The 15301-nt window shown below is 33.6% G+C and overlaps 1 protein-coding gene across 14 annotated transcripts in view; it reads right to left on the bottom strand.

The window, feature by feature from the left end:
- The window catches only part of ADGRL3 (adhesion G protein-coupled receptor L3), a 747432-nt gene that overhangs the window by 228803 nt on the left and 503328 nt on the right, over positions 1-15301 (bottom strand). For all 14 annotated transcript variants that reach the window (XM_033106169.1, XM_033106171.1, XM_033106175.1 and 11 more), the window contains one exon: positions 1889-1969. In XM_033106169.1, the coding sequence (XP_032962060.1) occupies positions 1889-1969 (81 nt within the window). The remainder of the gene's footprint in view (positions 1-1888; positions 1970-15301) is intronic.

Below are 15301 nucleotides of genomic sequence, written 5' to 3'. Positions count from 1 at the left end.
ACTGAAACAGCCTCCGTCTGCCAATCTCTCATCATCTACACTGACTTCAGATATATTTTTCTCATATCAAGAGCTGATAATGTTACAATGTAACATTCCATTGACTTAGGAATTTTTTTTTTCATTAAAAAGTATTTCATGACTTTTTTTTCCAGGATAAAAATAGTACAAACTCCTCGGCATGTGGTACAGAATCCTTCACAATCTGCCTCATTACATCTTTCTAGTCTCTTCTACTAGAACTGCTCCATTTTACTGTGCACCCAGCACATATCCTTAAAAATATCACAACTTTCACATATCCATATTTTTGTTCATTCTGCTTCCGCTTCGAGTGGGATTCCCTTATTGTCCCTGTTACCTTTCGTCCTTGAGAAACGAGTACGCATCCTTCATAATCTACATTGTCACCTTCAATTATGGTCACTTAGAAATCATTGTATGAGTGCCTACTCCGTGCCAAGCAGAGAGCAGTGGTTGGAAGAGAAATAATAATTATGACCTTCTCTGCCCTCAAGGACCTTGCATAAGAGAAAGGGAAGCATGCACACTGAAAACTAAAACGCAATGTCTTGGGTGTAAAAACTGAGGCAAGCACGGGACTTTGGAGAACAAAGGCATTCACTTTGTTCTTCCCTACCATGTTTCCCCTAAAATATGACCTAGCCAGACCATCAGCTCTAATATGTCTTTTGAAACAAAAATTAATATAAGAGCCGGTCTTACAGTAAAAGAAGACCGGGTTTATATTAATTTTTGTCCCCAAATTAATATATATATATATATATATATATACACATGTATAACATAATGTATATTATATTATTATATATGTATATCTGTATGATATAATTTATATATGTGTGTGTATATATATATATATATATATATGCATAATATAATATAATGTAAATATATTACCAGGTCTTGTTTTACTATAAGACCGGGTCTTATATAATATAATATAAGACCGGGTCTTATATTAATTTTTGCTCCAAAAAAAGAATTAGAGCTGATTGTCTGACTAGGTCTTATTTCAGGGAAACACGGTAGTTCACAGTCAGGGAAAGCTGAACAGAGGAATTGAGGATAAAGAAGAGCCCTGAAACACTGGTAAAAACTTAATGGGTAGAAAAGAAAAGGTAAGAGACTTCTCACAGAAGAAATAGCGTGTATAGAAACCATGCTCATAAAAGTCAGACCCAACGCCTGCTATTGTATCAAGTAATTAGTACTTTGACGGTGTAAGAAAATATACTGCATTACTTCAAACTGAAAAGTTAATGCTAGGATACTTGGTATTTATAAAATTAAAAGACATGTCTATATTACATCTGCTTTCAACATTATAAAACATTTTGAAAATCATTAATAAGTATTTCTTAAAAGCAGAAAGACAAATTCTGTATTTAGATTATGCAATTATAAATGTTACTTTTAACTTTTATTTTGTATGACTTGTTTTTTGAAAATATCTTTAATTTAAACAGTGGCACCAATTTAAAATACATAATTTTAATCTATACATTTTAAAACTAAATAATATTAATACTAAAATGACTTTTTAGAATAATAACAACATATAAATTTGTAAGGAAATAAATCTATTGCTATGACTTTGATTAAGATATCTTAATTTATCAAAAAATAAGACAATGGAGGAAGAAAGTTCCAATAAAAAAATAATGGTTATTTGGTAACCTGTTATAAATAAGACTCATTCTTCCCATCAGATGTCTTACATACTATTTCCCCCTGCTTTTTAAACAAGCACTGCATTTTAAAAAACATATTTACAACCATCTTTAATTTAATTAATTGTTTTCATCAAGGAATGAATAGAGCTCCTCTTTCTTTACATTAAGAAAAAAAGAAAATAACAACTCACCTTTAACAGGGGGTCTTTCTAGCTCAGAGTCAAGGTGAATTGGTGGAGAGATGTAAGATACCTGTCCATGGTGTGCCTGCCCTGTGGACCCAAAAATAAATGTTAGAAAGACATTGTAGTTATGCCCTTGCATTTATTTTGTTTGTTTGTTTTAGGATGTTACATTATCTCTCACCACACTGAATTAATAGCCATTATAGGGTGTAGACAGATCTAGCCAAACACAAAAACATTATCTGTCATCCAAGTATCAACCAATTGAATATTCTTATAGCCTGGGTGAGAAGGGGTTGTTGTTAAATTATAATTTTATTGTGGAGTGACACTTTAAAAAGTACAATTAAAATGATTTACAGGAAAAGTGAAGGAAAAACTAAAACCAAAGTCATACAAAATACCATTCTCGATTTTTAAGTGTTAGGTTTTAAATACTTCATCAGTTTGCTGTGTTTCTTTTCTTTCTTTCTTTTTTAAATTAAAGTTTATTAGGGTGACAATTTTTAGTAAAGTTACATAGATTTCAGGTGTACAATTCTGTATTACATCATCTATAAATCCCATTGTGTGTTCACCACCCAGAGTCAGTTCTCCTTCCATCACCATATATTTGATCCCCTTTACCCTCATCTACCACCCTCCTCCCCCCTCTGGTAACCACTAAACTATTGTCTGTGTCTATGAGTTTTTGTTTCTCATTTGTTTGCCTTGTTCTGTTGTTGTTTTTGGTTCATATACCACACGCTCAATTCCTGCACTTATTCATTGCAGGTCAGTAAGAAATAGGCTGCAGACTGGCATCCATGTCAGACAACAGTTTGAGCAGCACTTATTTAGATAATTTTATAACCCTGATTAACTTTTATTTTTTTGATTTACTTACATCACTTGAATAGAAAACTACTCCTACCTGCTTATTGTATTTGATGGAAAAGCAATAAGAAACCACAACATAAAAAGCAGGTAGATGAATTCATTCTCTAGTCCTTAAAAAGCAATACATACGTATTTGTGATATACTTCCTGTCTTACGAGTAAATTATTAAAGCTGACTTGAAGGCTGAGATGCTGACTGAAAAAATTCCTAGCTTACAAAACAAAAGAATCTTCTAATGCTCCAAGCAGCTATAGTTTGTATCCTGATGATCCAGTAAGCAATTAGGATTTTAAGGCAAGAGAGCATCATTACAGAGTCAGTTCACTTTCTAAAGCTGCTTTCTGTAAAGGTTTCTGTGGAGGTGGAGGACCCACCACCTTCTTCTTACAATGGGAATATGCAGTTATATTTTACACATTTACTATACCAATTTACAGGGCTGTTAATCTCTTTTCCTAAACAAGGAAAGTTAATGATACATAGATTATGATAACAGTTAGAGTAACCTTCCCGTTTCAAGTAATATTCGACTTGCAATAAACTCTGCTGATTCCTCTTATGAGGCACATTTCAAATAATTAATATGGCTCCCTGTTGATAGTAGCTGCTGTTGCTCCCAGCATTTTTCTAGCTAACAGCAGTCACAGTGGAGCAGCTGTAATATACACAGCCCCTCATAATGGTAACTAAGAATATTGTGCATTCACTGGTCATGTTTCAGTGGAATACTAAATGCACTATTATAAGGGAAATAAGACAGTGATTGTGCACTGTTAGCAGTCCATGTGTAATATCGCTTATTAAAAACTTCAGAATATTTTAATTATAAAAACACCTGACGTTTTTACCTGTGTTGCATACTTGGTTGCAGAAACATTTTTGTTTTTAAGGTCCCATGTCATTACAAATGAATTGGTTTGAAATTTTATTGATCATGTAAGTGAAAATAAGAATCTTTCACTTTGTATTGGTTCAAAATAACCTCAGTATATAAAATATTGATTTCATGTCTAATCAAGGAACATGGCTTTCACTACAAATAATGTAAATGCCATGCACTCATATGTACATCGTCTCCTTTAATACAACCAGCATCACTCTGAAGATTTAAAGGTAGGTACCTTGTTAATATATACAGATTTTTAAATCAAAGAAACAAGTAGCGCAGATTGAGCAACTGGCTCAAACACATGAAGCTAATAAATAGCAAGACCAGTGGTATTTTGACTCCAAATCTAGTGTTTTCATCTATATCATAATATTTTTCTCAAAGTTCTTAGTATACTAAACGTGAAAAAAAAAGTGTAGATTTTAGTGATTACACTCTGACAAGTGCTGCTTTTGGAACTAACAGCCTTGCATTCAGGTTGAAACAGAGTCCTTGTAAATGCCACATTTGCCTCTGGTCTTGCGATAAGCATGTAATTCAAGAATACTCAACGAGGATACTGTAGGCAGTAGGAGATCACAGTGTATACAAGTACGTCCCTAAGGGGAATAATAATATCAAAGACACAGTAAAATGGGACAGGGATTATTGACAGTCAAGCCTTGAACTTGGTTTGCCATAATAATCATTCTCTGTCCAAGGAGAAAGCTAGCAAACTGCAGGATGAGATGTGGCAGGGAAAGCCACCAGGGTAGGAACTGACTGAAACTCTGAGCCTCAGGGAAGGTCAAAATGCAGTAATGGATTTCAGTAAGGTGGCTGAGATTTCTGATCTACAGAATAAACACTACAAATTATGGCGTTCATTGACTGCATTATTCTTAAAAAAGATTTCCACTTTACCTTAGATCAGTGGTACTCACATATTTATCTCCACAAAAACACATAAAAGGTAATAAAACCTATTTTAATCTGTGCTTAACTAAGGCAATGATTTTCAGTGAAGTAATCGCTCTTCATCAAGGAACATGGGGAGAAAAAACAGTTTGAAAAACACAGAACAAAATAAAACAATGACTCTCAAAGTTCCACCTCCCCCCCCATTAAGAATTACCGCACAATAATAGTAATAAACTAAACTCCAGTTAAAATAATAAGTTCCATAAATATTTCTCTCAGACTTTATGGTGAATAATGGTCAACAAAAATGTAATCAGTTCAAAAAGACCTTAGGGAGATTAAAGCACGGCAAACACATATTATTTTTAAAGATTTGACAAGAATACTCTGAGGAAACATATGTGTTCTCATTCATCACATTTTCCACCAGGATCTACTGTCTTACAAAAGGTTTGTATATCCAAATATGTGATTATTGCTTCTATGTTTGCCCTTATTTTTCCAAATTCAAAAGATATATATTTGCTTATTTTTCCTCTTGAATTTCATTTCATTTTTTTCTGAATATTAAAGCAAAAAAATCATAGAGATTTTTGACTAGAAATACATTAATTCTATAAATTAATTTGAAGAATAAATATTTAAAATATTTTGTCTTCATGTTTTTTGAATGAATCTGCGTTTGAATTGCTTTTTAATAAACAGGAATTAATCATTTTTTGAAGTTTTCTATATTTTGGTTATAGGAATATTTCATTGTTTATTTTAAGTTAGCTAGCTTCACCGTGCCAGATAAAATTTTTTAATTGTCTTGATAACTTTCATTGAACTTTTTTGATGGTTACTGTTGGAATTATTAGTTATTAACTTTGACCTTCCTAGCTACTTAGTGCTAGATACACTGATAATAACATTAGTTATATTTTCTGTGATCTTTATTTCTTATATGAAATGTACTCCCAGGTTAAGATTCACCTATATACTCTCATATTCAGGTTGAGAATTATTTTATATACTATGTATTTAATACTTTTGTGCCGCAGCATTTGAATTTTAAAGATTGATTTTATAGATGCAATTTAGGGCATAGAGTTTCCTGGTGCTGCTATATCTGACATTTTACTTTAAGTTCCACCAAAGTACTTACAAAGAATAAACAATGCTTAATGATAGATTTATAAAAGAATTTCAAAAAATTATAAAGGAAGTGAAAAATAACAGCTTCTTGGTTTTGCTAAAGGATCCAAAATCACAATGGCAATAAGGAAATGGTTGGGTAGGTTATGGATCAGTTTTTATTTAATTTTTAGTCTAGGTAAATGATACATTTTCATGGCGATGTCATATATGTATGCATGTATGTATGTATGTGTATGTATATATGTTATTTATTTACATTGATATATAATTTACGTATAAAATTCACCCCTTTCAAGCACAGAATTAAATGGTTTCTAGCATAATTATAGATTTGTGCAACCACCACAATCAATTTGAGCCACTTTTCATCACCACACACGCGCGCAAAATCCAAAGCTCATCAGTAGTCACTTGCCATTTCCTCCCAATCCACCCCAGCTGTAGGCAACCACTCATCTATTTTCCATCTCCATAGATTTACCTATTCTGGACATTTCATATAAATGGAATTATACAAATACATACTTTTTTGTGATCAGTTACCTTCACTCAATATAATATTTCAAAGCTCATACATGTGGCACCGTGAATCAGTACTTTACTCCCTTTTGTTGACAAATAGTATTCCTCTGTACATACTTGCCACATTTTATGTATCTTTCATCAGTTGCTGGATATTTGAGATCATTTCCACTTTTTTTACTATTTTGAAAAATGCTTCCCTGATCCTTAATATACTATTTTTTGTGTCAATATATGTCTTTATTTTTCTTGAACACACATACACGGTGCCAAAAAATTGTATACACATTTTAAGGAAGGAAAACTGTACTAAAATTGTAATACTCAATATATACTGATAACAAAAGATGAATACAAGTCACATTTGACTTCTGCAATCACAAGAGGCGCTCAAAGTGTTTACCATCAGCATCCAGACACTTCTGATTATGGCAAACTACTTACTGCTTGAGCAACATTGACCAACGTGTCCACTTGTATACCTTTTTTTGGCACCCCTGGTGTATACATATATCCAGCAGTGGAATTTCTGAGTCATGTAGTGACTCTATGTGTAAACTTTTGAGAATCTGTCAGTCTGATTTCCAAAGAAGCTGTACCATTTTCCTTTTCATTAGGAGTGCATGAAGATTTCCAACATCATGAAGATTTTATTTTCAGGTGGTAGTGTAGTTAAATCAGGGTTGATCATATTTTGACATAATTAATACTAAGACTAAGATGATTGTGAAATCTGGGAAAGGAACGATCTCCTCAAGAGAATATAGAAAGATGAAACAGAGAGTGTGGGTAAGAAGTTATATAGTTCATCCGCGTTGAGAGAGAAGGAGAAAAATAAATGATCTATGTAGACTGTCCAGTGTCAGGTATGCCAAAGATGTTGGAATCGTAAGTGAGCTGCTGGTCAATACAGCTCAGCACTAGAGCAAACACCCAAAGGCCATTATGGATTTTGGAAAAGCCATTATTTTTCTACCTGCAATCTCTTTTTCAACTTTCATTCAATTTCTATTTCATTGAGGAATCATGTGCAATTTCTACTAAAGTTCAAATATAGAAAAGACTTGGACCAGCAAGTCTTTTCTCTCTCTCTTTCTCTCTCTCCTGTCAATACTTTACTTAAACATCAGAGCACAGAAATACATTCTTATAACCATAGAATTTGGAGGGAAAAAGACATTTGATAGCTTACAGTCTCAATCCTACATCTCAGAATGAGCAAACTCACATCAGAAATTGATGACTTTCAAAAGTCAAATCAGGTGGTGATTGTCAACAGTGATGTCAGGAAAGTAAGAAAAGGGAAGAATAGTGAGTCTGCAGAAAACTGCCCACAGCCCTCATCTTCTCTTCCCTCTAAAGCCTTGCTTAGTAAGCCATAATTTTCAAGTGTGTGGAGCATGATTTTCAGTTGTGTTCACACATTAAAAAGGTTTAGAGTCATTTGCTTATGAAACTGTGTACATATTTCCTTCTACTAGGCTTTGTCTGAAAACTAAAAGCAGTTTAGCAAAATAGGTAAGATCGGGCCTGGGGAACAGGATTGCCTGTGTTGATACCTGAACTCTGCAACTTCTTAGCTATATATTAGCCATATAAATTATTAGCAACAACTATCAAGCTGTTCAACTTCCACGTGCCTCAATTTCCTCATTTGTATAACAGGGCTTATAATAGCACTGACCTCATAAGGATGTTTTGAACACTCAACATATATTTATACATATGTAGTAATTAAAGCAGAGCTTGGTACATACCGTGTTTCCCCGAAAATAAGACCTAGCCGGACCATCAGCTCTAATGTGTCTTTTGGAGCAAAAATTAATATATGACCCAGTCTTATTTTACTATAAGACCGTGTAAAAAGTAATGTAATGTAATATAATACAATATAATACCAGGTATAATATAATACCGGGTATGATATAATATAAGACCGGGTCTTACATTAATTTTTGCTCCAAAAGACGCATTAGAGCTGATGGTCTGGCTAGGTCTTATTTTCGGGGAAACACAGTAGTAAAGTACTAAGAATTTTTAGCTATTATTATTATTATTACTGTTTTGTTATTATAAATTATTTCATTCATTAATTCATCAATTAGTATTTCTTGAATGCCTGATACATACATGACAGGTGCCTGTCTAGATGGTTGGCATACATCACACCAACAAAATGCAGGATGACCCACATCCTGATGCAGGGGGCAGCAGTGAGTAAGCAATTAACACAATAAATACATCAATAGTATCATCTGTGCCAGATGCCAAGGGCAATGGAAACATTTTAGAACAGACTAAAGGGGATCTAGATTGGGGGCGGGGCACAGATTGTAGTCTTAAATACAGTTATCAAAAAAGGCCTAACTTAATTTCCATGAACTGTATTTGAACAGTTCAAGAGAAGACAATCTGACTTTTATAGGAGACTTGAAAGTTAAAAGTATAGATAAGGGCCCAAATTTAATTTTAATAACTAAGAATAAAAGAACAAAATGTGCTGGTATTGGATGCTTTTCCTAACACATTTATTTCAAATTTATATATTCATTGAAAGTTAATAATGTGACCAATGACTAAAGAACACATAAATAAAATACAAAGATATGCATACAACTTTCTTCATAAAGTAAAAACAGATTTTACTATCCTCAAGTTCTCATTGGTTTCTCCAGTTACACCATTTTTCAACCCAAATATTCTTCATTTTCTATATATACTGTAAACAAGTTTAATAGTTTGCGTCCCTCCAGGCAGATTTTATGTCTCTGTTTTGTTTGTTTGCTTTAGAATTTCAACTTCTGATCTTGATTATTTCCTCTAGAGATATGACACTTCCCCTCCTTTAAAAACAATAAAATAGATCTCACATTTTTGCTCCTGGGGTTTTTAATAATGTCATTTTCCTTTTACAATCTTTAGGATGATTGCAAGTTACATCTCCACTCCTCTCTGCTCTACTACAATAATGATTCCATGTGGAATGTGAGAACCTATATTAGACTACATTTAAGAATGGCATATGGATTTTTTCTAAGTTTTTCTAATACTTTGAAAGTAGCTAAGCCTGCCTCAAAAATAAAAGTAAAAAGTGTATTTCCTTGTTGAAAATAATCTCAACTACTGATAAAAAAATACCAGAGGTCAATGTGGTGTTTGTGCTGACTGAAAATTGGGTGTGCCTAGCATTTATAACAGTTTGCTTTTTTGTCTTCAAATCCCACTCTGACTATAACCATCTGCCATTTATAAAGGCAGCTTTCAGGTGACGATGTAAACACCAATCAAAAGTAATCATCAAAGAAAGGAGTTATCAAGTTGCCAATTTGATACCTATCTTTCACTCTGGTTTCCTTTCCCCCTACATCATATTACTCATACGTATTTTCAGTGAAGTTAGTAAAATATGCAGTAGCTGAGAAACAACTACATGCTTGATTTATTGAGGATATAAAGTCATTGATGGAGAAGCAAAGGTCACTGATGGGCTCCTGCCCAGTGGATATTACTTACCACACACACAAAAATAGACAGAGTAACATGAAGCAATGGTAACTTTCTTATTTTATTTTATTTATTTTTTGTGTGTGCGTGTATTTCATTCAGCAAATATTTCTTCAGTAGCCCCTCCCACTCTGTGACCAGTATTAACAAAACCATATGAATAGGATAATATAATCCTTCCATTGAGCAATGCCAGATTAAGCAATTATAGTGGAGTATGATGTGATCTGGATGGAGATGATAGAGAAGAGCACGATGATAGCACCCAGCTGAGGTAAGGGACATGACGAAAGAACAGCACAGGAGGACGCTGACACTGAGGAAACAGCAAGTGGCTGTCCCGTGAAAGGCTATGGCACGCATGGGGCACAGAGGGAACATTGTAAGTGGATGACTACAGATCAGATGAGCAAGAGGAACAGGGAGTAGGGCACCACAACTTGAGGGTGAGCAAAACTACAATTAAAAAAACAATTTAAAAATTCAAAACTGTACAAAAAAGGAAAAGATAAAGAATCCACGTGAAGGGGAACAGAATATGCCATCCCAAAATACGCCACTTTGGCCTATTGATTATTTTAAATTAAAGTTACTTAAGAAAGAGCAAGATGCAAACAGAATTATCTGACCCTTCTTTGTCCCATTAAAAGCAGGAAATAAACCTCTCATGGGAAACATACCTCCCTGTACCAGGAAGGTAGAAGTCATCCTTATCACCAAATACAGGGAATTCAGGGCCAAGAAAGCTGAATAAACAAACCCATTATTTTTTCACTCATTTACTACCTAAGCCCAAACCCCTACGTCTTGTCAATTCTTCACAAATGTATGGTTTCTTTGTCTAAAAGGTATAAAAGCTTCCTGCTATGGTCACTTTTTTGAGTCTCATATTTTTAAGGGGTCCCTGTACATAAAAAAAATCAAATTTCTTTTAGAACTGTTAATCTGTCTAATGTCAACTTGATTACTCGACCAGCCAGAGAACCCAGACAGGAAGAAGGGGAAGCTTTCCAGCCCTACACACGCCTCTCACCCAACTTCATCAATGGTAAATTAAGGATGTATATTGTTTCATCTCCGTCCGCCCATGCCTCCTTCCCCATCCCAGAATATGTTGAAGGAAATCCCAGACATCATATAATTTCATCAGTAAATTATTTGAGTATGGATCTGCATAATATAAGACTTCTTTAAAAAGTAACTATAATACCATTATCATACATAACATTTAGAAGACACATTAGGAAAAATTAATTTAATGTAAAATTGATAAAGCAATTGTCAGGAAGACATCAACAAGTCAAAAGACATTTTTCAGCTTGCAAAATATCACATTGGTCCTGGTGTTGAAATTGTGTTGGACTGAGGAATGCTTTATACTTATAAAGAATTTCAGGTGCTCACAAATATAGAGGGAGATTTATAAAACAGTGTTTTTCTTTCTTTCACAAGCATGAAACATAGACTTGGTAGTTAAATGACAAACACTGAATTTTGTAAGCATCACTTCAAAATTATTCCAAAAAGTCTCAAAAGCCTATCATAGCAAGCATTACAATAAACTAGAAAAAATATAGGAAAAGAGAAAGAAATCAAGCATTTATCTTCCTGAATTTCTAGTTTTTAAACAATCCTTCAAATATAAATAGGAATGAACACATTAGAAAACTGGAGATCAGATTAATAAAAATGGTTATTTTTTTAATATGAAGAAGCACCATGTGAGGAAAACACTGCTTCCCATTAAAAAAATAAAGTAACTAAAGCTCCATAAGGTTAGGTGTATTTTCAAAGGGTACACAATAGGGTGTATGGGAATTAGGATTCAAAATCCAGAGACCAGTTCTTTACGCTCAGTGTCCTCACATCCTATAAATATACCCACAGGAGTGGGGAGAGAAGGCAAATATACCATAATTTCTGAAACATTAGACATTTTTAGTTCTCGCTTCCAAGCTTCCTAAGATGAAATGTTTATATTACTAAAAGACTAAATCATAGGATGATCAAGATTGTAAAATCACTTTTCTCAGACAATGAGTAAAACATTACCTTCTACTTAACAAGAGGTTAAATATATTAGCCCTTTCCTGGCATTGTTTTTATTTTTTTATTTTTTTTTATTTTAATGGAGGCCTTAAAAAGTTTTAGGGTTCAGTAATATAGATCTCCTTGAATGATTCTGATTTCTAAAGGCTCGCATAAGGACCTTTGACATGGACCTGCCCCCCCACACACCTCACAAACACTCATATCTTTACTATTCTTTATCATCATTGTAAGGAGCCCAAATGTAGCACAGAGGGAGAAGAAAATACTTTACTATTGAAGCAGCTAATATGCAGGTCTGTTCCAGTAAGGGTGTGAGTGCTCAGCGTAGGGAGCTGTGAAAAGCTAGATTAGAAAAGTCAAAATTTGGGTAACATAGGCAAACATAATCATGTAACATTAGCATAAACACAGGGGTCAATAATTCTAGTTGGTCAATTAGGATAGGACATACAAGAAGATGTTCCTAACATCTTTTCTGCCAGAACAAGTCTGATTGAGGAATTAAATCTCAAATATTTAGATGAATGCTTCCCCAAAGATGCCCACTTCCTAATCCCCCAAATGGTGAATAAGTTCTCACATGGCAGAAGGGAATCTGCAGAGGTGATCAAGGCTGAAGGGGGAGATTATCCTATCTAATCACAGAAATTCTTAAAAGCTAAAAAGGGAAGCAGAAGAGTCCTTCAGAGTGATGTAATGTGAGCAAGATGAAGGAAGGAGGAGAACTAAGGAATGGGGGCTGCTTCTAGAAGCTAGAAAAGACAAAAATCCCCAAATTTATAAAAGAACGGATTTTAGCCTGGTGAGACCATGTGCAACGTTAGCTCTAGAGAAACGTAAGATAACAAGTTTGAAATATTTAAACCTCTAAGTTTGTGATAACATGCTACGGAACTGATAGAAAACTAATACACAACTTAATAACTGGTGTTCATTTCAATTCTGAAAAAATCCTGTTGTTATTAAATCTACTAATTATTTGAATACCTAATACATGTACGTGGTACACATTCAGTTGGGATGACAGCATCTAACCAGTCTGATGACCTCCCACAGGCAATCTGTCATTCTGGTACTTTGCATATCTTTCTGGAGTTATTCTATGACCCCTATCACGGTCTCTCTCTCTCACACAGATATTCATTTATTTGAATTGTTGTATTTCCAGTTCTATATTAAAACACCTGGATATTCTGCATTTTGTTAAGCCTCTTCTAAAAAGTAATTTAGACCTTCAACTTCCTAACCATACCTTCCTAATAAATATAGACCCCTGTATTCCAATATTAAGAATGTACCACATTCTAAAATGTCACCAATTGCACCTGTAACATGACTTTCTTTTAATCAGAGATAGGAGAATATTTCACAAGACAATGTAATGACTTGATGATTGCAACTAAATGATAATCATAAAACACAACTATACAGAGTGAGTTGGTTAATTAGACAAAACAAACTATCAGAGATGGAGTGGTTTCTTTAGAAACCATCTACCCCAACTTCTGGAATTTAGGAGGAATAAATAGACCCAGACAAGATACAAGACACACCTAAGATCACTCTCTAGTTAAGGGCAGAGGCACCCATAGGATAATAGTTATACAATTCCTAGTTATGTGTTCTTTCCTCTATACTACTTGGTCTCTTTATCTTTATATATATATATATATATATATATATATATATATATATATATATATATATGTCAAGACTTTATTTTTTATAGCAGTATCAAATTTACAGCAAAATTAAGAGGGAAGGTACAGAGATTTCCCATATATCCCTGCCCCCATACATGTATAGCCATTATCAATGTCCCTCATCAAAGAGGTACATTTGTTACAACTGACGAACCTACATCGACACATCTTAATCATCATAGTATTGGGGCTCACTCTTGGTTTTGTACAGTTTATGGGTTTGGACAGTATATAATGAGATATGCCCATCGTTATGGTATCATATAGAGCACTTTCTCTGCCCTGAAAGTCCTCTGTACCCCACCTATTCAGCCCATTACCTCTTTTCTTTATGTTTTTATTTTCATGATAGAAAATGTAGCAACTTGGTTGGCTAACAAAATAGGGCTAGAAGGCTACCATACGGGGGAAAAAAAAGTTTTGTCTAGAAATAAGATTTAGAGCCAATCCACTTTTTTGAAATGATGTAAGTCACAGATTTACTGTGAGAATGAAACTAATAGTGACATAATAATTATTAATGTCTAGTACAGAATCAAGGTGCATTAAATGTGAGTTTCTTCACCTTTCCTACCCTTTTGATAAATATTTAATTTTGGGTTAGTTCATTGCTATGGTGTGCATTTCTTATAAATATTCAAATATTTCATGGCGTTTAAATAACTTAACAGTTATTCTATGCAGGATAGTGATAATGAAGTAGATAGACATGACCTTCTTGAGGACTGTTCGAGAATGAGTCATTCTCAAATAATTGTAATGAATTATCTAATTTTAGTTTTCTACCAGTTATTGATCCTAGAGCTTGCAAAGACAGAGTAACTCTTCAATTTAAATAATGGCAAAAGAGATAGAAAGGAATTGTAAATGGGCTTTCATTAATTCTCTCAAGTACTCATTTACTCATTAGGACAATATTTAATAAGAGGCTACTATGTCACTCATACCAGGTGCTGGAAATAAACCAGTGAACTGTCAATTATTGGAAATTATAATCAGAGATATAAAATTATGGGCTTCAATTGGGAAATCCCTTTGCTTAGGTAAAGGGACCCCAATAAATATGCGGGTGATTCATAGTGGGTGTTCCATAAACACTTATTATTTTTTGTCTATAAGAAAGACAAAAATAACCTTGATAATTGAGAAGTAAAATCTCCTTGGGTGACTCAGGAAAGTCCAGCAGAGGAATGAGCACAAAGGGGATGCTTCGACCTGTAAGACTGAAGTTATTTGTCATGTACACTCTCCTAATTCACTTGTGATATTTGGAAACATGATTCATCTGATTATAAAGTGCTTTTGAAGAGAAAGGAAAAAACGAGGTGTTTTCCATGATATTTGATTTATGGCAAGAATTGTATAAAGGGCATATTCTATGGAATTTCTTGTATAAATATTTTTATAATTCAGTGTACCTATCAAAACTTAATGTTAAAAAAAAAGATATCAATTATTTAACCTTCTTCAACATGCAGTCTAGATACCAAAATCCAAGAAAACAAAAGGGTAAAATAGACTGTATACTCATTTTTTCTGTTATGAAAATGTGTAAAATATTTAAAAATGTTTTTCTCCATAAATTGTGTACTACTTGGAAAGATGTGATCAGTAGGTATGTATCTCTATATCTATATCTACATCTGTGTCTATATTTATATTTATAGTCACATACACATACACAAACCTTGGCAAACCTCAAATAACTCTAGGATTGCTTAACTTGTTTTAACATTTGCTATAATTTTATAAATAATGAGACCAAAACATTCTTTTACTTCTCTAATCTGCCTTATTTGGAAATCTAAATGAACACATTTAGTGGAGAC

Source organism: Rhinolophus ferrumequinum, chromosome 5 (genome assembly GCF_004115265.2).
Source record: "Rhinolophus ferrumequinum isolate MPI-CBG mRhiFer1 chromosome 5, mRhiFer1_v1.p, whole genome shotgun sequence".
In the NCBI taxonomy this organism is placed as follows: domain Eukaryota; kingdom Metazoa; phylum Chordata; class Mammalia; order Chiroptera; family Rhinolophidae; genus Rhinolophus; species Rhinolophus ferrumequinum.
This window is presented reverse-complemented; position numbering and strand designations above follow the sequence as displayed.